This window comes from Carcharodon carcharias, assembly GCF_017639515.1.
Source record: "Carcharodon carcharias isolate sCarCar2 chromosome 36 unlocalized genomic scaffold, sCarCar2.pri SUPER_36_unloc_2, whole genome shotgun sequence".
NCBI lineage: Eukaryota > Metazoa > Chordata > Chondrichthyes > Lamniformes > Lamnidae > Carcharodon > Carcharodon carcharias.
Window position 1 is genome coordinate 1,514,146 of NW_024470737.1, and position 22,445 is coordinate 1,536,590.

Here is a 22,445-nt window from a genome sequence, read left to right on the forward strand (position 1 = left end):
GAGGGGACAGACTGGGGAACAGAGGGATAGAGAGAGGGGACAGACTGGGGAACAGAGGGATAGAGAGAGGAGACAGACTGGGGAACAGAGGGATAGAGAGAGGAGACAGACTGGGGAACAGAGGGATAGAGAGAGGAGACAGACTGGGGAACAGAGGGATAGAGAGAGGTGACAGACTGGGGAACAGAGGGATAGAGAGAGGGGACAGACTGGGGAACAGAGGGATAGAGAGAGGAGACAGACTGGGGAACAGAGGGATAGAGAGAGGGGACAGACTGGGGAACAGAGGGATAGAGAGAGGGGAGACAGACTGGGGAACAGAGGGATAGAGAGAGGTGACAGACTGGGAACAGAGGGATAGAGAGAGGGGACAGACTGGGGAACAGAGGGATAGAGAGAGAGGAGACAGACTGGGAACAGAGAGATAGAGAGAGGGGACAGACTGGGGAACAGAGGGATAGAGAGAGAGGAGACAGACTGGGGAACAGAGAGATAGAGAGAGGGGACAGACTGGGGAACAGAGAGATAGAGAGAGGGGACAGACTGGGGAACAGAGGGATAGAGAGAGGAGACAGACTGGGGAACAGAGAGATAGAGAGAGGGGACAGACTGGGGAACAGAGGGATAGAGAGAGGGGACAGACTGGGGAACAGAGAGATAGAGAGAGGGGACAGACTGGGGAACAGAGGGATAGAGAGAGGTGACAGACTGGGGAACAGAGGGATAGAGAGAGGGGACAGACTGGGGAACAGAGGGATAGAGAGAGGAGACAGACTGGGAACAGAGAGATAGAGAGAGGGGACAGACTGGGGAACAGAGGGATAGAGAGAGGAGACAGACTGGGGAACAGAGGGATAGAGAGAGGGGACAGACTGGGGAACAGAGGGATAGAGAGAGGAGACAGACTGGGGAACAGAGGGATAGAGAGAGGAGACAGACTGGGGAACAGAGGGATAGAGAGAGGAGACAGACTGGGGAACAGAGGGATAGAGAGAGGAGACAGACTGGGGAACAGAGGGATAGAGAGAGGAGACAGACTGGGGAACAGAGGGATAGAGAGAGGAGACAGACTGGGGAACAGAGGGATAGAGAGAGGGGACAGACTGGGGAACAGAGGGATAGAGAGAGGGGACAGACTGGGGAACAGAGGGATAGAGAGAGGGACAGACTGGGGAACAGAGGGATAGAGAGAGGAGACAGACTGGGGAACAGAGAGATAGAGAGAGGGGACAGACTGGGGAACAGAGGGATAGAGAGAGGGGACAGACTGGGGAACAGAGGGATAGAGAGAGGGGACAGACTGGGGAACAGAGGGATAGAGAGAGGAGACAGACTGGGGAACAGAGGGATAGAGAGAGGGGACAGACTGGGGAACAGAGGGATAGAGAGAGGAGACAGACTGGGGAACAGAGGGATAGAGAGAGGGGACAGACTGGGGAACAGAGGGATAGAGAGAGGAGACAGACTGGGGAACAGAGGGATAGAGAGAGGAGACAGACTGGGGAACAGAGGGATAGAGAGAGGAGACAGACTGGGGAACAGAGGGATAGAGAGAGGGGACAGACTGGGGAACAGAGGGATAGAGAGAGGGGACAGACTGGGGAACAGAGGGATAGAGAGAGGGGACAGACTGGGGAACAGAGGGATAGAGAGAGGAGACAGACTGGGGAACAGAGGGATAGAGAGAGGGGACAGACTGGGGAACAGAGGGATAGAGAGAGGAGACAGACTGGGGAACAGAGGGATAGAGAGAGGAGACAGACTGGGGAACAGAGGGATAGAGAGAGGAGACAGACTGGGGAACAGAGGGATAGAGAGAGGAGACAGACTGGGGAACAGAGAGATAGAGAGAGGGGACAGACTGGGGAACAGAGGGATAGAGAGAGGGGACAGACTGGGGAACAGAGGGATAGAGAGAGGAGACAGACTGGGGAACAGAGGGATAGAGAGAGGGGACAGACTGGGGAACAGAGGGATAGAGAGAGGGGACAGACTGGGGAACAGAGGGATAGAGAGAGGGGACAGACTGGGGAACAGAGGGATAGAGAGAGGAGACAGACTGGGGAACAGAGGGATAGAGAGAGGAGACAGACTGGGGAACAGAGGGATAGAGAGAGGAGACAGACTGGGGAACAGAGGGATAGAGAGAGGAGACAGACTGGGGAACAGAGGGATAGAGAGAGGAGACAGACTGGGGAACAGAGGGATAGAGAGAGGAGACAGACTGGGGAACAGAGAGATAGAGAGAGGGGACAGACTGGGGAACAGAGGGATAGAGAGAGGGGACAGACTGGGGAACAGAGGGATAGAGAGAGGGGACAGACTGGGGAACAGAGGGATAGAGAGAGGAGACAGACTGGGGAACAGAGGGATAGAGAGAGGGGACAGACTGGGGAACAGAGGGATAGAGAGAGGGGACAGACTGGGGAACAGAGGGATAGAGAGAGGAGACAGACTGGGGAACAGAGGGATAGAGAGAGGAGACAGACTGGGGAAGAGAGGGATAGAGAGAGGGGACAGCCCGCAATGCGCTGCCTGAACTGGTGGTGGAAGCAGATTAAAGAGAAACTTCCAAAAGGGGAATTGGATGTTTACTTGGAGGGGAAACATTTGCAGGGATATGGAGGAGAGAGCAGGGGTGGGGGTATGGGGAGGGGGAGCGGGGGTGGGGGAGGGGGAACGTGCCTGACAGGATAGATCTCGGAAAGTTGCCGATGGCTTCCTTTTGCCCTGTGCCCCTCTCGCCTTCCCTCGTGTTAACCTTTCCCGATTATCTCCCAGGAGCGTCTCTATGGCCCACGCTGCAGCAAACACTGCGACTGTGACAAGGCCGAGCGGTGCGATCCCATCTCTGGTCTCTGTTCCTGTGTCCCAGGCTGGACAGGTACGAGCGTCTCCGGTGGGTGTGGGGGGGGGGGGGGCGGGGGTGGAACCTGGGGCTCGGGCTCAATTGTAGCTCTGAAATTTTGTGGGGCGCATAATTGGGGAGCAGTGGGGGGTGGGGGGGTTGGGGGGGAAGTCTGAAAGCAAGATCCCAGCGTATCAGGCCTGGTGCAGTCAGTCATCCCCCAGGCAAAAGAGAATTGGCTGTGGGTGGGGGGTGGGTTTTAGGGAAGCAGAGGCCCATGTTTTGGTGTTGGGCCTCGGTGTTGCGCTCGGCCTATTTCTGGCGGAAGTGGCCACCATTTTGACCGCTTTTCCCCTCCTTGGGGGCAGGATTGAAATTGTCCTGCAATGTTCGGCTGGTTTTAAGTAGCCACAGTGCAAAAAATAACTGACCGTCCATTAAACGCCTGTAGGTGCTGCTGCTTACTGGCTGACCAGGCACGGGTCTCCTCACAGCTACTTGGCGCGTGGTTGAACTGTTGAGTTGCTCGCTTGGCCTGTCCCTGGTAAGGATGTGCCTGGTAAGGGTGCCTCCTGTGGGGAAGGGCAGGGCAGTAAACCACTAAGAAAGGTAACCGTTGATTCCCTGAATTGGCAGGTCGGAGGTGCACACTGGCACAGGGCTCATCGTGCCAATGGTCGGGTGATGGTGCCTCGTGTAGGAACAGGACTGTCCAAAGATAAAGGAGGACAGACCACCCCCCCCCCCCCCAGTTGATCATCAAATGAGTTTTGGGGGTGGGGTGCAGTAAGCAATGTCAATCTATAAAGCAGACTGCAGCAAACAGTCTACAGAGTCTACTTAAAGAGTGCGGTGCATTACAACAAATGGACCCCATTTAAATGAAGTCTATGAACTACAGCAAACAGTCCACAGATTCTATTTAAAGAGTGCATGTGCATTACAACAAATAGACTCCATTTAAATGAAGTCTATGAACTACAGCAAACAGTCCACAGAGTCTATTTAAAGAGTGCGTGTGCACCACAGCAAATAGACTCCATTTAAATGACGTCTATGAACTACAGCAAACAGTCTACAGAGTCTATTTAAAGAGTGTGTGTGCACTACAGCAAATAGACTCCATTTAAATGACGTCTATGAACTACAGCAAACAGTCTACAGAATCTATTTAAATGGAGCTGCCCACAAACTAGAGCAAACAGAATCTATTTAAACAGATGAACTACAGCAAGCAACTCATGACCAAAACAACAGCAAAGCCTCCCACTAAAAGCAGGGCTATTTCCCCAGCAAAATGCAGTCAGTGGAGGATAGTATAATGCAAACAAGGTGAAATCGGTGGTTGTCACTGCAGTCTCCAGGCAGCATTGGTGAAGGGAAATACTTGTCTTCACTCAGACCGGCTGCCCTGGTGTGGGTGACTGTGAAGTTAATGCAGAGCCTCTTACCTGTGTTTCTCTTTGGGGGGGAATTGGCAGGTCTACGTTGCGATCACCCCTGCAAGCCCAACCGCTGGGGTCACAACTGCGCCATGTGGTGTCGCTGCCCGAACGGAGTGAGGTGCCTCCCAGAGAATGGCACCTGCCTGTGCGCCCCAGGATACATGGGCACGAGCTGCCGACACCGTGAGTAACCATGGAAACCAACAGCCGCTATCTATAGAGTGCCTCGGACCAGGGTGAAGCATCGCGGGGCGCCTCACCAGAGCGTAGATCAGGCTGAATTGGGGAGTGATATCCTCCTACATCCTCTAGTTCTTTGTCTCTACAGCCCATGTCCCAGGCTCCACTGTTAATCCAAATGCCCCCAACATCCTGACCTGTGAGGTTTACTGGAGGGGCTCTGGGAGAATTGACCAACACCCCAATGTCCACTGATAGCTCCGCCCCCCAGTGATAGCTCCGCCCCCAGTGATATTCCACCCTCCAAATGGTAGGTCCAACCCCCAGAAAGTTCCACCCCCAGAGTTAGCACCACCCACAGTGACAGCTCCACCCACAGTGATAGCTCCACCCACAGTGATAGCTCCTCCCCAGTGAAAGCTCCTCCCCCAGTAAAAACTCCTCCCCCAGTGATAGCTCCTCCCCCAGTGATAGCTCCTCCCCCAGTGAAAGTTCCTCCCCCAGTGAAAGCTCCACCCCCAGTGAAAACTTCTCCCCCAATGATAGTTCCACCCACAGTGATAGCTCCACCCACAGTGATAGCTCCTCCCCCAGTAATAACTCCTCCCCCAGTGAAAGCATCTCCCCCAGTGGCAGCTCCTCCCCTAGTGACAGCTCCTCCCCCAGTGAAAACTCCTCCCCCAGTGAAAACTCCTCCCCAGTGAAAACTCCTCCCCAGTGATAGCTCCTCCCCCAGTGATAGCTCCTCCCCAGTGAAAACTCCTCCCCAGTGATAGCTCCTCCCCAGTGATAGCTCCTCCCCCACTGGTAACTCCTCCCCCAGTGGTAGCTCCTCCCCAGTGAAAAATCCTCACCCAGTGAAAAATCCTCCCCCACTGATAGCTCCTCCCCCACTGATAACTCCACCCACAGTGATAGCTCCACTCACAGTGAAAGCTCCTCCCCTAGTAAAAACTCCTCCCCCAGTGAATGCGAGTCCCCCAGTGACAGCTCCTCCCCCAGTGACAGTTCCTCCCCCAGTGAAAACTCCTCCCCCAGTGATAGCTCCTCCCCCAATGGTATCTCCCCCTCAGTGATAGCTCCTCCCCCAGTGGTAGTTTCTCCCCCAGTGGTAGTTTCTCCCCCAGTGGTACCTCCTCCCCCAGTGAGAACTCCTCCCCAGTGAAAACTCCTCCCCCAGTGAAAACTCCTCCCCAGTGAAAACTCCTCCCCCACTGATAGCTCCACCCACAGTGATAGCTCCACCCCCAGTGGTAACTCCTCCCCCAGTGAAAGCTCCTCCCCAGTGAAAGGGAGTCCCCCAGTGAAAGCGAGTCCCCCAGTGGTAGCTCCTCCCCCAATGAAAGCTCATCCCCCAGTGGTAGCTCCTCCCCCAGTGAAAGCGGGTCCCCCAGTGGTAGCTCCTCCCCCTGTTATAGCTCCTCCCCCAGCGATCGCTCCTCCCCCAGCGATCGCTCCACCCCCGGCAATGGCTCCCCACCCAGCGATAGCTCCTCCTCCATTGATAGCTCCTCCCCCACTGATCGCTCCTCCCCCACTGATCGCTCCTCCCCCACTGATCTCTCCTCCCCCACTGATCTCTCCTCCCCCACAGATAGCTCCTCCCCCAGGTCGTCAGGCTGAATTGGTCAACCACCAGTGCACAGGTTAACCTCGGCTACTGAGGCTCGATGCACTTTCTAATTTCCCACACCAGCGCCTCAAACACTATCTCTACCTGACCCTGAAGAGAGCCCGCCAGCGCCTATCCCTGCCAGTGCCCCTCGCATCCGTGTGGCGCTTCTCAACTCCTCAGCACAATCCAGCGTGCCTCCAAGCCAAGGAATTGCTGCCGGAGGGTTGCTTAGGGGAGAGACGAGGGGGGTGGGGGAGTTGGGGGGTTGCAGCATGTGGGCACAACAAGATCCCACAGAGTTACCCTGCCATTCACGGCTCTGGCAACTGTTACGTCCACCTGAGAGGGCAGACAGGGCCTCGATCGAGGCTCTGACTCAATGGGTGGCAGCTCCGAAGGTATTGGCACCGAGAGAGTCGGCCTGGGTTATGGAGCTCAAGACTCTGGAGCTGGGGGGGGCCTCCAAGCTTCAGCCTTCCGGCTCTGAGGTCAGAGTGCAATCGGCTGATGATTCGCCCCACCCACTTTGCGCCAAGGCCTTTCTGTCGCTTTGAACTGAATTTATTTAATGCTCCCTCTTTATCCTTGCGTCCAGCATGACCTCCTGGTTACTATGGATATCGTGCAGTCAAAAGTGTCCCAATAGCATCCGCAACAATGGCCTGGTCAGTGGCCACGATGTAACCGTACCCCAGGCCTCTCCGGCCTGCTGCGTAACCACGGCAACTGGCCAACTATTGGACAATTCTTCCTCCCTCTCCAAGAATGATGTTGACCCCTCCCATCTCCTCACCACGGGCCCATTTTCCTCGTAAACTAAGACCACCTATTCCCACCCCCGTCACATCGCCCGACTCCACCCCCTGTCTAAGCTCTTCGGCTGCGGAAACCCTCACCCACACCCTCGTTCCCTCCGGACTCGACTATTCCAACCCTCTCCCGGCTGCTCTCCCACATTCTACCCTCCGGAATCTCCAGCTCATCCCAAACTCTGCTGTCCCCGTGTCCGAACTCACACCCAGTCCCCGTTCACCCATCACCCCCTGTGCTCGCTGACCCACACTGGCTCCCGGTCCGGCAACACCTCCATTTTCAAATTCTCACCCTCGTTTTCAAATCCCTCCTCACCCCCTCCCTATCTCTGTAACCTCCTCCAGCCCCTACACCCCTCGCTATCTCTGTAACCTCCTCCAGTCCCTACACCCCTCCCTATCTCTGTAACCTCCTCCAGCCCCTACACCCCTCCCTATCTCTGTAACCTCCTCCAGCCTCTACACCCCTCGCTATCTCTGTAACCTCCTCCAGCCCCTACACCCCTCCCTATCACTGTAACCTCCTCCAGCCTCTACACCCCTCCCATTCTCTGTAACCTCCTCCAGCCCCTACACCCCTCGCTATCTCTGTAACCTCCTCCAGTCCCTACACCCTCCCTATCTCTGCAATCTCCTCCAGTCCCTACACACCTCGCTATCTCTGTAACCTCCTCCAGTCCCTACACCCCTCCCTATCTCTGCAACCTCCTCCAGTCCCTACACCACTCCCTATCTCTGCAACCTCCTCCAGCCCCTACACCCCTCACTTTCACTGTAACCTCCCCCAGACCCTACATCCCTCCCTATCTCTGTAACCTCCTCCAGCCCCTACACCCCTCCCTATCTCTGTAACCTTCTCCAGCCCCTACACCCCTCCCTATCTCTGTAACCTCCTCTAGCCCCTACACACCTCCCTATCTCTGTAACCTCCTCCTGCCCCGACACCCCTCCCTATCTGTAACCTCCTCCAGCCCCTAAACCCCTCCCTATCATTCTAACCTTCTCCAGCCCCTACACCCCTCCCTATCTCTGTAACCTCCTCCAGCCCCTACACCCCTCCCTATCTCTGTAACCTCCTCCAACCCCTACACACCTCCCTATCTCTGTAACCTCCTCCAGCCCCTACACACCTCCCTATCTCTGTAACCTCCTCCAGACCCTACACCCCTCCCTAACTCTGTAACCTCCTCCAGACCCTACACCCCTCCCTAACTCTGTAACCTCCTCCAGCCCCTACACCCCTCCCAATCTCTGTAACCTCCTCCAGCCACTACACCACTCCCTAACTCTGTAACCTCCTCCAGCCCCTACACCCCTCCCGATTTCTGTAACCTCCTCCAGCCCCTACACCCCTCCGAGATCTCTGCGTTCCTCCAGTTCCGGCCTCTTGAGCATCCCCCGATTCCCATCTCTCCACCATTGGCGGCCATGCCTTCAGCTGCCTGGGGCCCTGAGCTCTGGAATTCCCTCCCTAACCTCTCCGCTTCTCTCTCTCTCTCTCTGTCTCTGTCTCTCTGTCTGTATCTCTCTCTCTCTGTCTGTATCTCTCTCTCTCTGTATCTCTCTCTCTCTGTATCTCTCTGTGTCTCTGTCTCTCTCTCTCTCCCTCTCTCTGTCTCTCTCTCTCTCTCGCCTCCTTCTTAAACCCGGCCTCTGTGACCGAGCTCTTGGTTGCCTGTCCCTCATATCTCTTCAAGTGGTTCGGGGTCAGATTTTATTTCTCTTGTGAAGCACCTTGAGATGTTTTACTAAGCTAAAGGTGCTTTATAAATGCAGGTTCATTTCTGTCAGTCCCACTCTCTATCACTCTCTCTCACACATTCTCTCTCTCTCTCTCTGTTTTTCTGTTCCTCCATTTCTCCATATTGCTGTCCCTCAATCTTTCTGTCTGTCCTGGTCTTTTGTTCTGTCTCTTTCTGCATCTTTTGCATTCTCTATCTCTGTCTCTATCTCTCTCTCTCCCTCTGTCTCTGTCTCTCTCCCTCTGTCTCTATCTCTCTCTGTCCCTCTGTCTCTCTCTCTCTCAGTCTCTCTCTCTCCCTCTCTATACCTCTCTATCACATTCTGCCTTCACACTCTGATTCTCCCTCTCTTGCTCTTTCTGTCTCTATCTGTCTCTCCCTGTCTCTCTATATCTCTCTCTCTATCACATTCTGTCTCCACAGTCAGATTCTCTCTGTCTCTCTCTCTCTTTCAATCTCTGCATGCCTCTCTTTGTCTGTCTCTCTTCCCTATCAGCCACTGTCTTGCCATTTTGGTCTCCCTCTTTCTCTCTATCTGTTTCTCCCTCTGTCCTCTCACTCGCTCCATGCTTCTCTCTGTCTCTGTCTCCTTCTATCTCTCTATACCTCTCTATGTCCCTCTCTGTCTGATTCTATCTCTCCGCCTGCCTGTCTCTAAATCTCTCTATTTTTCTGTCTTCCTCTTTCTCTCTCTAAATCTCTTTCTCTAAATCTCTCTCTCTATCTCTGCCTATCTGCCTCTGTCTTTCTCTCTCTCTCTCTAAATCTCTCTTTATCTCTCCCTCTGCTTGCCTCTGTCTCTGCATCTCTGCCTCTCTCTCTCTCTAAATCTCTCTATCTCTCTGCCTATCTGCCTCTGTCTTTCTCTCTCTCTTTCTGTCTGTCTCTCTCTCTCTCCAAATCTCTCTCTCCTTATCTTTCCCTCTGTCTGTCTCTCTCTACGTCTCTGCCTCTCTCTCTAAACCTCTCTTTCTATCTCTCCCTCATTCTGAGAAGCTCTGACATCACCCTTTCTCTTTCAGTGTGCCCGCCTGCTCGGTTTGGCATGAGATGTTAGGGAGCCTGCAGTTGTGCCAACACTGGGAGCTGCACCCATATGATGGGACATGTCGATCCCGGCTGGGCTGGGCAGAGGACAGGACTGTTCACTGTGCGAGAGTCTTCGAGACCCTCACACTCCTGTCTTACCTCACAGAGTGTGCGGAAGCTCTGTTAAACCCTGGATATATCCCTGGTTAGGCCCCAGCGGGAGTAGTGTGTCTGATTTCAGGCCCCACACTTTGGGAAGGATGTCAAGGGCCTCGGAGAGGGTGCGGAGGGAGATTTACCCCGAATGGGACCAGGGATGAGGAGACTTCAGTTCATGTGGAGAGGCTGGAGAAGCTGGGATTGTTCTCCTTAGAGTGGAGAAGGTTAAGGGGGAGATTGAATCGAGGCGTTCAAAATCAGGAAGGGGGGTTCGGACAGAGTAAATAAGGAGAAATTGTTCCCACTGGGCAGGAGGGTCGGTAACCAGAGGGGATACAGATTGAAGAGAATCGGGAAGGGAACCAGAGTGGGAGATTATACAAACTAGGATCACATTTCCTCGAATTTAGACGGTTAAGATCAAAGTTTTCAAGAATATTTAGAGGAACTGACAGGGTCGAGAGAGAGAGAAATTATTCCCACTGGTCGGGGAGTCTGGGACCGGGGGAGGGGGGAGTACAGAGTCTAAAAATTTGAGCTGGGCCTTTCAAGATTGAAATTAGGAAACACTTGGTCACACAAAAGGTGGGAGAAGTTTGGAACTCTCTTCCGCAAACGGCGATCGATGCTGGGATCGATTCAATTTCAATCTCAGCTTGAGAGGTTTTTGTTATCCAGAAGTATATTGGTTCTCGATAAAGTGTTATTCTGTCTAATTATCTTGATGGAGACCAGAATGAGGGGGGCCATCGATATCAGACAGTCACCGATAAATCCGATGGGGAATTCAGGAGAAACGTCTTTACCCAGAGAGCGGGGAGAATGTGGGACTCGCTCCCACGGGGAGTGGGAAGAATGTGGGACTCGTTCCCACGGGGAGTGGGGAGAATGTGGGACTCACTCCCACGGGGAGTGGGGAGAATGTGGGACTCGCTCCCACGGGGACTGGTCGAGGTGAATCGCAGAGATGGATTGAGGTGGGGGGGAAAGCTGGATAAACACATGAGGGAGAGAGGAATAGAAGGATATGTCGATGGGAGGGAGAGGGAGAGGGGGGGTGGGAGGAGGCTCGTTGGGGATGGAAACACCAGCACGGGGAAGAGGGGCCGAATGGCCTGTTTCTGGGCTGGGACTGCTATTTCAGCGCTTCACCACAGTTAGAGTCAGAGAGTTATATAGCACAGAAACAGGCCCTTAGGCCCATCAAGCCCCTATCCATTCTAATCCCATTGGCAGAACAAATCAATGGGTAAATGCTAGTTTGCGAACGCCATTTTAGAAGATGGGATATTTCTTTATCTGGATGTGTTTTCTGCACAGTCTGAGTCTCTCTCGCTCTCTCTCTACTCCACAGTTTGTCCGCCTGGGTTTTGGGGACCCAACTGTATTCATCGGTGTGCCTGTGAGGACGGAGTGACCTGTAGCCCAGTGACTGGCAGGTGCCAGTGCGCCCTGGGCAGGGCTGGCACACACTGCGCACAGCGTGAGTAGTTTAAAGCAAGGGTGTGTAAGTTGCCTTGTACAAAGTGGAAACGCGAGCGATCGGAGAAGCCGGGGTTGTTCCTGCAGGGGTGGTGGGTGGGGGTTGGGGGGGAGCACGGAGGTTTAGCCGAGGGGTTTGAACCTAAGGAATAGGGGCAGGATGAGGCCGTTTGGCCCCTCGAGCCCGCTCACCCGTCGATATGATCACGGCTGACCTTCTGGCTCAGTTCCACTTTCCCGGCCTACCCCTCAAATCGCAAAAACCCCATCCGTCTGTCTTGAACGTACTCAACGGTGGGGCATGCATGTGCCTCTGGGGTGGAGAACTCCAAAGATTCACAACCCCCTGAGTGAAGAAATTCCCCCTCCTCTCAGCCCAAAATGGCCGACCCCTCCTCTCAGCCCAAAATGGCCGACCCCTCCTCTCAGCCCAAAACGGCCGACCCCTCATCTCAGGCCAAAATGGCCGACCCCTCATCTTAGCTCAAAATGGCCGACCCCTCATCTCAGGCCAAAATGGCTGACCCCTCATCTCAGCCCAAAATGGCCGACCCCTCATCTCAGGCCAAAATAGCCGGCCCCTCATCTCAGCCCAAAATGGCCGACCCCTCATCTCAGGCCAAAATGGCCGACCCCTCCTCTCAGCCCAAAATGGCCGACCCCTCTTCTCAGCCCAAAATGGCCGACCCTGCATCTCAGCCCAAAATGGCCGATCCCTCATCTCAGGCCAAAATGGCCGATCCCTCCTCTCAGGCCAAAATGGCCGACCCCTCATCTCAGCCCAAAATGGCCGATCCCTCATCTCAGGCCAAAATGGCCGATCCCTCCTCTCAGGCCAAAATGGCCGACCCTTCCTCTCAGGCCAAAATGGCCAACCCTTCCTCTCAGGCCAAACTGGCCGACCCTTCCTCTTGGGCCAAACTGGCCAACCCCTCCTCTCAGGCCAAACTGGCCGACCCCTCCTCTTGGGCCAAACTGGCCGACCCCTCCTCTCAGGCCAAAATGGCCAACCCCTCCTCTCAGGCCAAACTGGCCGACCCCTCCTCTTGGGCCAAAATGGCCAACCCCTCCTCTCAGGCCAAACTGGCCAACCCCTCCTCTTGGGCCAAACTGGCCGACCCCTCTTCTCAGCCCAAAATGGCCGACCCCTCATCTCAGGCCAAACTGGCCGACCCCTTATCCTGAGACTGTTCCCCCCTCCCATGTTCTAGACTCTGCAGCTGGGTGGGGATGGGGGTGGTGGTTGGGTGGCGGGTGGGATGGGTAGTGTGGGGGAACAGCCTCTCAGGAACCCACAATGTTTCGTCGCCATCACCTCGCTTCTGAACACATTCTGTCCGATCTCTCCTCATACCAGGCCTCTCACCCCAGGAATCCACCGTGTAATGGCTTGGTGTGATACTTTACATCCTGCATTCGCTCAAATAGTGAGATATGGTTTTACTGTTGGCATTAGGAGTGCTAATCGAGGAGAGAGTGAGGTGAGGGGTGTGTGAAGTTATTCACTTTGTTCGTAAGAATAGAAAACCAGAATATTATTTAACAGGTGTGAAACCTGTAAGTGTTGATGTTCAGAGAGACTCGGGTGAGTTTGAACAAGGAACACAGGAAGTTAGGGTGTGGGTGCAGTAAGCTGTTAGGAAGGTAAATGGTATGTGGGCCTTTATTACAGGGGCTGGGGTACAAGAAGGAAGAAGCCTTGCTCCAGTTGTACAGGGTGTTGGTGAGACCACATCTGGAATACTGTGTGAGGTTTTGGTCTCCACATTTAAGGAAGGATATCCTTGTATTGGAGGTGGTACAGTGAAGGGTCACTAGATTGGTCCCTGGGATGAGGGGGATGTCCTACGACGAGGGGCTGAGTAAAGGGTTTATATTCTCTGGAGTTTAGAAGAATGAGAGATGATCTGATTGAAACCTACAAGATCCTGAAGGGGTTTGACAGGGTGGGCGCTGAGAGATTGTTTCCACTGGTTGGAGAATCTAAAACACGGGGGTCCAGTCTCAGGATAAGGGGCTGATCATTTAGGACTGAGATGGAGGAGAAATTTCTTCACCCAAAGGGTGGTGAATCTTTGGAATTCTCGACCCCAGAGGGTTGCGGATGCTCCATTGTTGAATATATTTACGGCTGGGATAGACAGATCTCTCTGAATCGAGGGGTATGGGGAGCTGGTGGGAAAGTGGAGTTGAAGCCCAAGATCAGAAATGATGGTATTGAATGGGGGAGCAGGCTCGATGGGCTGAATGGCCTAACCCTGCTGCTATTTCTTGTGTCCTGGGTGGAGGAGGGTAAAGACTCTCATGGATCACTAGCACACATGCCTTCCATGCCTAATTCCCTAAATTCCTGGATCCCTGGTCCCAGAAGAGGACTAACAGACAATGCTTGGCCCAGGGATTGACCTGCTCCAAAAATACCAGGGTGCGGTGAGGTGATGGGTGCAGGTCAGCGAGCACAGGGAGTGATGGGTGGACGGGACTCAGAGTGAGTTAGGACATGGGGGGGGAGGGGAAGGGGGGGGCAGTAGAGTTTCAGACTGAGCTGAGGTTTCCGGAGGGTGGAACGTGGGAGACAGAAGCAAGAGAGCATTGGGGCTAGGACGAAGCAAAGCACCCCAGGCCATTCAGACAGTCGTTAAATCCTAACCCCTTTACCTTCACATCTCACAGAGTGCCCAGCCAGGAGCTTTGGCCAGAGCTGTCCTCAGTCATGTGACTGTCCCCACAACACGACCTGTGATCATGTGACAGGAAGTTGCACAGGTAAGACATGGAGTCGCGCTAATACCTATTTCCGATTGGACCCCCAATTACCCATCCCTGGGTACCAGTCTCTCCCCTCGGAGTCAGGAAGTTGAGCCCCCACTCTGGAAGCTTGAGCCCCCAATTCGGGCCAATGTTCCCAGTGCCGTACTGAGGGAGTGCCGCACTGTCGGAGGGTCAGTACTGAGGGAGCGCCGCATTGTCGGAGGGTCAGTACTGAGGGAGAGCCGCACTGTCGGAGGGTCAGTACTGAGGGAGCGCCGCATTGTCGGAGGGTCAGTACTGAGGGAGAGCCGCACTGTCGGAGGGTCAGTACTGAGGGAGTGCCGCACTGTCGGAGGGTCAGTACTGAGGGAGCGCCGCACTGTCGGAGGGTCAGTACTGAGGGAGTGCCGCACTGTCGGAGGGTCAGTGCTGAGGGAGTGCTGCACTGTCGGAGGGTCAGTGCTGAGGGAGTGCCGAACTGTCGGAGGGTCAGTGCTGTGGGAGTGCCGCACTGTCGGAGGGTCAGTACTGAGGGAGCGCCGCACTGTCGGAGGGTCAGTACTGAGGGAGTGCAGCACTGTTGGAGGGTCAGTACTGAGGGAGTACCGCACTGTCAGACGGTCAGTACTGAGGGAGTGCAGCACTGTTGGAGGGTCAGTACTGAGGGAGTGCCGCACTGTCAGACGGTCAGTACTGAGGGATTGCCGCACTGTCGGAGGGTCAGTACTGAGGGAGTGCCGCACTGTCGGAGGGTCAGTGCTGAGGGAGCGCCGCACTGTCGGAGGGTCAGTGCTGAGGGAGTGCCGCACTGTGGGAGAGTCAGTACTGAGGTAGTGCCGCACTGTGGGATGGTCAGTGCTGAGGGAGCGCCGCACTGTCGGAAGGTCAGTACTGAGGGAGCGCCGCACTGTCGGAGGGTCAGTACCGAGGCAGCGCCGCACTGTCGGAGGGTCAGTACCGAGGGAGCGCCGCACTGTCGGAGGGTCAGTACTGAGGGAGTGCTGCACTGTCAGAGGGTCAGTGCTGAGGGAGTGCTGCACTGTCAGAGGGTCAGTGCTGAGGGAGTGCCGCACTGTGGGAGAGTCAGTACTGAGGTAGTGCCGCACTGTGGGATGGTCAGTGCTGAGGGAGCGCCGCACTGTCGGAAGGTCAGTACTGAGGGAGCGCCGCACTGTCGGAGGGTCAGTACTGAGGGAGCGCCGCACTGTCGGAGGGTCAGTACCGAGGCAGCGCCGCACTGTCGGAGGGTCAGTGCTGAGGGAGCGCCGCACTGTCGGAGGGTCAGTGCTGAGGGGGCGCCGCACTGTCGGAGGGTCAGTGCTGAGGGAGCGCCGCACTGTTGGAGAGTCAGTACTGAGGGAGTGCCGCACTGTCGGAGGGTCAGTGCTGAGGGAGCGCCGCACTGTCGGAAGGTCAGTACTGAGGGAGCGCCGCACTGTCAGAGAGTCAGTACTGAGGGAGTGCCACACAGTCGGAGGGTCAGTACTGAGGGAGCGCCGCACTGTTGGAGGGTCAGTACTGAGGGAGCGCCGCACTGTCGGAGGGTCAGTACTGAGGGAGTGCCGCACTGTCAGAGGGTCAGTACTGAGGGAGTGCCGCACTGTCAGAGCTGGTGTCACCTCCACATTGATCTGAGATATAATCCCGGATTTGCCGACCTCACCAGTTAATGACTTTCGGCCACTCTCCAATCTGACCTCTCCCACCTGTGATGATTCCCACCCAGAAAAAATATACACCACAGACTGTTTTACTGGGATAAAAACAGGCAAATACCCCCGGCGCAAACTGATCCCTTTTTATTTATGCTGTTTTTCCACGCAGAGATTGTACCGACCAAGTTTTTGCCTGCTCCACACACGGACGGACTCTCTCTCGGGGTGATTATTGGGATCATTGTGCTCCTGGCAGTGGTGATCATTCTCCTCGTCCTCTTCATCTTCCTCCGCTACAAACACAGCAGCAAAGCCAACAGAATTCCTGCTGTAACTTACACGTCAGCTTCAGGCATATCAAGCGGAGAGTATGCAGTGCCAGGTAAGGTCGGACAGGCATTCGGGATCTAGAGAGGCTGGGGTCGGCACCCTCCCAGGACAAGGACAGCACAGTGTTAGATACAGAGTAAAGCTCCCTCTACACTGTCCCCATCAAACAATCCCAGGACAGGTACAGCACGGGGTTAGATACAGAGTAAAGCTCCCTCTACCCTGTCCACATCAAACACTCCCAGGACAGGTACAGCACGGGGTTAGACACAGAGTAAAGCTCCCTCTACACTGTCCCCATCAAACACTCCCAGGACAGGTACAGCACGGGGTTAGATACAGAGTAAATCTCCCTCTATACTGTCCCCATCAAACACTCCCAGGACAGGTACAGCACGGGGTTAGATACAGAGTAAAGCTCCCTCTACCCTGTCCCCATCAAACACTCCCAGGACAGGTACAGCACGGGGTTAGATATAGAGTAAAGCTCCCTCTACACTGTCCCCATCAAACACTCCCAGGACAGGTACAGCACGGGGTTAGATACAGAGTAAAGCTCCCTCTACACTGTCCCCATCAAACGCTCACAGGACAGGTACAGCACAGGGTTAGATACAGAGTAAAGCTGCCTCTACACCGTCCCTCATTCAGCAGTATCACATTATTGTATTTGCGATGAACCTTGTGTATAAGAGAGGAGGAGCGTGGCAAGGAGGAGAGGCTAAGGTCAGAAAATAATTGGGTTGCTCATTCAAGGGTGGATGAGAGTTGATGGAGGGTCATTCATGGAGGCTAAGGTTGCAGATTGAACTTGCCAAAGCAAATCCTGGTGTGATTGAGGGAGAGGGGAGTTAATCTAGCCCAGTGTCAGCATTCGCCCGCAACCTTCCCAAGGATGGTGTGCAAAATCTGACCTCAGAATGGGACAAAGCCATAGACAACTCAAAGCAGCCTTCAGATATTATCTATTGGTCCTTACTGTGGTATGTGCTCTGTTATCCCTGGCAGCGAAGGCTGATGGCCCCTCCCCCAACTGGGATTTGGGCCTCATATGGGTCACTCCTGGGCCAGGAGGTCATGGGTTCAAGTCCCCGCTCCGCAGCCTGGTGTACAATGATCCAAGCTGGCTCTCCCAGCGCCAGTACTGAGCGAGTGCCACACTGTCAGAGGTGCCATCTTTCAGATGGGACATTTACGCCCCATCTGCCCCCTCAGGTGGATGTAAGAGACCTTGCAGTCGCTATTGGGAGTAGAGCGGGGGGAGTGGGGAGGGGGGGGGGGGGGGGATTGTGGGGGACGCGTGGTGGGAATTCCCCTGCGTCCAATCCTTCAGACCAAGATATTGCTGAAAAAAGAGACACACTGTCGAAGATTTTCTTCTTGAACTCATCAGGACAGATCTTCAAGAGTACCCGATCTCTAAGGAAACAACAATTTATACTGCACGAGAAGAGAGTGCTCATTGGTTGGCAAGCGGACTTTGATTGCTAGAGGCGCTGCCACGGAGAATGCAGCATGGCACAGTTAACTGCCAAGCTTTGCTCGTCACCACATTGCTGTTTGTGGGAGCTGGCTGTGTGTAAATTGGCTGCCCTGCTTCCTAAGCGAACATGCTTTGAAACGAAAGTGCTTTGGGACATCCAGAGGTTGCGAAAGGTGCTACAGAAATGCAAGCTGTTCTTTTTCCTTCTGGGGGGTGTAGAATGGACCTCAGTGCCCTGGGGAGGGGGGGGGAAGTGGGGGAGTGGGGGGGGGGGTGGTGGTGGTGGTCAGCGGAGGAAGTCCCGGTTCAGAGGCTTAGGTGTGCGTGCATGCAAGCGAGCGAGGGGGTGTATGTGTGCATGGACTTCGAATCTCTCAAGGTGACCTAACCCCCAACCCCCCACCACCCCCCCAAGTCTCCTCTCTCCTGACTTTGACCCCTTATTGATCTCTCTTTCCAGATGTGCCGCAAAGTTACGTCCATTATTACGCCAACCCCAGTTACCACACGCTGTCCCATTACAGGCCGAGCCCACCTCCTCCACCCCACCTGCCCAACAACCATGACAGGATCAGCTCCATCAAGGTAAGGCTTGGATCAGACAGGTACTAGATGCCGTTCCAGTTGTAATCTTACGGTGGGCGGGGAGGGAGAGTGAGAAACCCCGAGTCCCGATTGGCCGGTCTATCGGCTGTCCCAGCCCCTTCCTCAACCCCCAGGGAATGTTCTGGAGTGACGTGTTAGGCCCGGGGGTCTTGAGACTGCTGAGTTCCTACACTGTAAGAATGAGATCAAAGGGACTGAGTTTTCTTTCACCAACCCATCCATTTTGGGAGAGACGGTGACGTGCTGGTAATATCACCAGACTCACAACCCAGGGGCCCGGGCTAATGCCCAGGGGGACCCGGGTTCAAATCCCACCCCGGCCGCTGCTGGAATTTAAATTCGATGAATAAATCTGGGAATATAAAGCGAGTCTCAGTGACAGTGACCATGACGACCATCATCGATTGTCATAAAAACCCCATCTGGGTCACTAATGCCCCTTTAGGGAGGGAAATCTGCCCCCCTTACCCAGTCTGGCCTACATGTGACTCCAGACCCACAGCCATGTGTTCGACTCTTAACTGCCCCCCTGAAATGACCGAGCGAGACCCTCAGTTCAAGGGGCAATTAGGGATGGGCAACAAACGCTGGTCTCACCGGCGATGCCCACATCCCCCTGAAAGATTAAAATAAATCCTATCCCAACTCATCCGAACCCAGCTCATCTCAATCCTATTCATCCCAAATCTACTTATCCAAGCCCATCCCATTCCATTCTATCTCACTCCAACCTATCTCACTGCAACCTTCATCCCAACCCATCCCCCATTCCTAACCCATTCCCATCCCAACCCATCCCCCAGTCCCATCCCAACCCATCCTAACCCATTCCACCCCAAACCATCCCCCCATTCCCACCCCAATTCATCCCCCCATCCTAACTCATTCCACCCCAACCCATCCCCCCATCCAACCCCATTCCACCCCAACCCATCCCCCCATTCCCACCCCAATCCATCCCCCCATCCTAACTCATTCCACCCCAACCCAATCCCCCACCCCAACCCATCCCCCCATCCTAACCCATTCCACCCCAAACCATCCGCCCATCCAAACCCATTCCACACCAACCCATCCCCATCCCAACCCATCCTAACCCATTCCACCCCAACCCAATCCCATCCCCCATCCCAACCCATCCCCCCATCCAAACCCATTCCACCCCAACCCATCCCCCCATCCTAACCCATTCCACCCCAAACCATCCGCCCATCCAAACCCATTCCACACCAACCCATCCCCATCCCAACCCATCCCCCCATCCTAACCCATTCCACCCCAACCCAATCCCATCCCCCATCCCCCCATCCAAACGCATTCCACCCCAACCCATCCCCCCATCCAAACCCATCCCCCATCCCAACCCATTCCTCCCAACCCATCCCCCCATCCAAATCATTCCATCCCAACCCATCCCCCCATCCAAACCATTCCATCCCAACCCATCCCCCCATCCTAACCCATTCCACTCCAACCCATTCCCTCATCCAAACACATTCCACCCCAACCCATTCCCAACCCAACCCATCCCCCATCCCAACCCATTCCACCCAGACCATCCCCCCATCCAAACCATTCCATCCCAACCCATCCCCCATCCTAACCCATTCCACCCCAACACATCCCCCCCATCCTAACCCATTCCACCCCAACCCATCCCCCCATTCCCACCCCAATCCATCCCCCCTTCCTAACTCATTCCACCCCAACCCATTCCCCCATCCCAACCCATCCCTACATCCTACCCATTCCACCCCAAACCATCCCCCCATCCAAACCCATTCCACACCAACCCATTCCCACCCCAACCCATCCCCCTATCCAAACCCATTCCACCCCAAACCATCCCCCCATCCAAACCCATTCCACACCAACCCATTCCCACCCCAACCCATCCCCCCATCATAACCCATTCCCACCCCAACCCATCCCCCATCCAAACCATTCACCAACCCATTCCCACCCCAACCCATCCCCCCATCCAAACCCATTCCACCCCAACCCATCCCCCATCCCCCCATCCAAACCATTCCATCCCAACCCATCCCCCCATCCAAACCCATCCCCCATCCCAACCCATCCCCCCATCCAAACCATTCCATCCCAACCCATCCCCCCATCCTAACCCATCCCCCCCATCCAAACCCATTCCACCCCAACCCGTCCCCCCATCCAAACCCATTCCACCCCAACCCATCCCCCCATCCAAACCCATCCCCCATCCCAACCCATCCCCCCATCCAAACCATTCCATCCCAACCCATCCCCCCATCCTAACCCATCCCCCCCATCCAAACCCATTCCACCCCAACCCATCCCCCCATCCAAACCCATCCCCCATCCCAACCCATCCCCCCATCCAAACCATTCCATCCCAACCCATCCCCCCATCCTAACCCATCCCCCCCATCCAAACCCATTCCACCCCAACCCATCCCCCCATTCAAACCCATTCCACCCCATCCCCCATCCTAACCCATCCCCCATCCAAACCCATTCCATCCCAACCCATCCCCCCCATCCAAACCCATTCCACCCCAACCCATCCCCCCATCCCAACCCATCCCCCCATCCAAATCCATTCCACCCCGACCCATCCCCCCATCCTAACTCATCCCCCCATCCAAACCCATTCCACCCAACCCATCCCTCCATCCTAACCCATCCCCCATCCAAACCCATCCCCCATCCAAACCCATTCCACCCAACCCATACCCCCATCCAAACCCATTCCATCCCAACCCATCCCCCATCCAAACCCAATCCACCCCAACCCATCCCCCCATCCTAACCCATCCCCCCATCCAAACTTATTCCACCCCAACCCATCCCCCCATCCTAACCCATCCCACCCAACCCATCCCCCCCCAACCAAACCCATTCCATCCCAACCCATCCCCCCATCCAAACCCAATCCACCCCAATCCATCCCCCCATCTTAACCCATTCCAACCCAACCCACCACCCCCATCCTAACCCATTCCATCCCAACCAACCCCATCTTAACCCATTCCATCCCATCCCATGCCCCATCCTAACCCACCCCAACTCCACCTTAACCCATTCAATCCCACCCCATCTCCCACCTTAACTCATTCAATCCCACCCCATCCCCCATCTTAACCCATTCCAACCCAACCCATCCCATCCCAGCTTATCCTCCCCCTCCCCCATCTTTTGCCCCCATCCGGATAAGAAGGGAGAATATTGGATGGGAAAAGGTGCTAAGTCCTTCAGCGAGCCTGGAAGTCACCCCGGGCTCTTTCTCCTCTCCCTGGCCGTCAATCCCCGTTAGTCAGTGTGCGCGGGGTTGGGAATTGGTGGCGAATGCTCCCAGCGCTGACTTGCAGCGATTTCACCTCCCCGAGCAGACCACCAACAATCAGCTTTTTGCCAAGAAGAAGAACCTTGAAAAGGAGAGGTCAGGAGCCGGAGGCCTGGAGAACAACGCGACCTTACCAGCTGACTGGAAACACGGCCCCAAGCACAAGGGAAAAGGTAAGAAAGAAATGAGGAACAGGGTTGCGGGAAGCGGCCGTTCAGCCCCTTGAGCCTCCTCCGCCATCCAGTGGGGCCATGGCTGTTCGTCTAACTCAACGCCACTTTCCCGCCCTTTCCCCCTAAGCGATCATTTGGCTACCTTAGTAAAACCTCCATTGAATATCGTTGAAAAGACAGAGACACGTTGTCAAAGCTTTTCGTCTTGCACTCACCAGGACAAACACAAAAATGCCCAATTTCAAACTCTCACAACAATTTCTACTGCAGGGGAGGAACAGGTTCTGATCAGGTGGCAAATCAACTCTGAGTGGCCGAAACACTGCCATGGAAAAAGCAACGGGGAACTGTAGGCTCCAGGGGAATTCAATGAAAGTGCGAGGTTTGCTCATGGTCCATTTGTTTGCAGAGCACAGGGCCCTGTGTATGAATGTATGTCGCTTATAGCAATGAGCGAAACAATCCTGAGTGCGCTAAATGCTACACTAGCAACCAATTTAAAGATAAAAACAGAACATGCTGGTAAAACTCAGCGGGTCTGAGAGCGTCCATGGAGAAACAGAATTAACATTTCCGGTCTGTTTTTATTTCAGATTTCCAGCATCTGCAGTATTTTGCCTTTACCAATTTAAGATAATCAGTCCAGTTTGTGTTATGGCTCATTCGTGCTTGCTATGAGCGACACACATTCAGGCGCAGGGACCCATACTCTGCAAACAAAAGGAATATGTTCAAGCCTTGAGCCTTTAATCAGTCAATTTGCCAACGAATCATCACCCTTTCCTCCAGTAGTATAAATAGTTGTGAGAG

The 22,445-nt window shown here is 54.8% G+C and overlaps 1 protein-coding gene across 6 annotated transcripts in view; it reads left to right on the forward strand.

The window, feature by feature from the left end:
- The window catches only part of pear1 (platelet endothelial aggregation receptor 1), a 190,533-nt gene that overhangs the window by 153,926 nt on the left and 14,162 nt on the right, over positions 1–22,445 (forward strand). For 5 of the 6 annotated variants that reach the window (XM_041181752.1, XM_041181756.1, XM_041181755.1 and 2 more), the window contains exons 14-20: positions 2,782–2,884; positions 4,330–4,476; positions 11,185–11,313; positions 13,986–14,078; positions 15,888–16,100; positions 17,992–18,116; positions 21,509–21,635. In XM_041181752.1, the coding sequence (XP_041037686.1) occupies positions 2,782–2,884; positions 4,330–4,476; positions 11,185–11,313; positions 13,986–14,078; positions 15,888–16,100; positions 17,992–18,116; positions 21,509–21,635 (937 nt within the window). The remainder of the gene's footprint in view (positions 1–2,781; positions 2,885–4,329; positions 4,477–11,184; positions 11,314–13,985; positions 14,079–15,887; positions 16,101–17,991; positions 18,117–21,508; positions 21,636–22,445) is intronic. The other variant, XM_041181757.1, reaches the window with a different exon arrangement.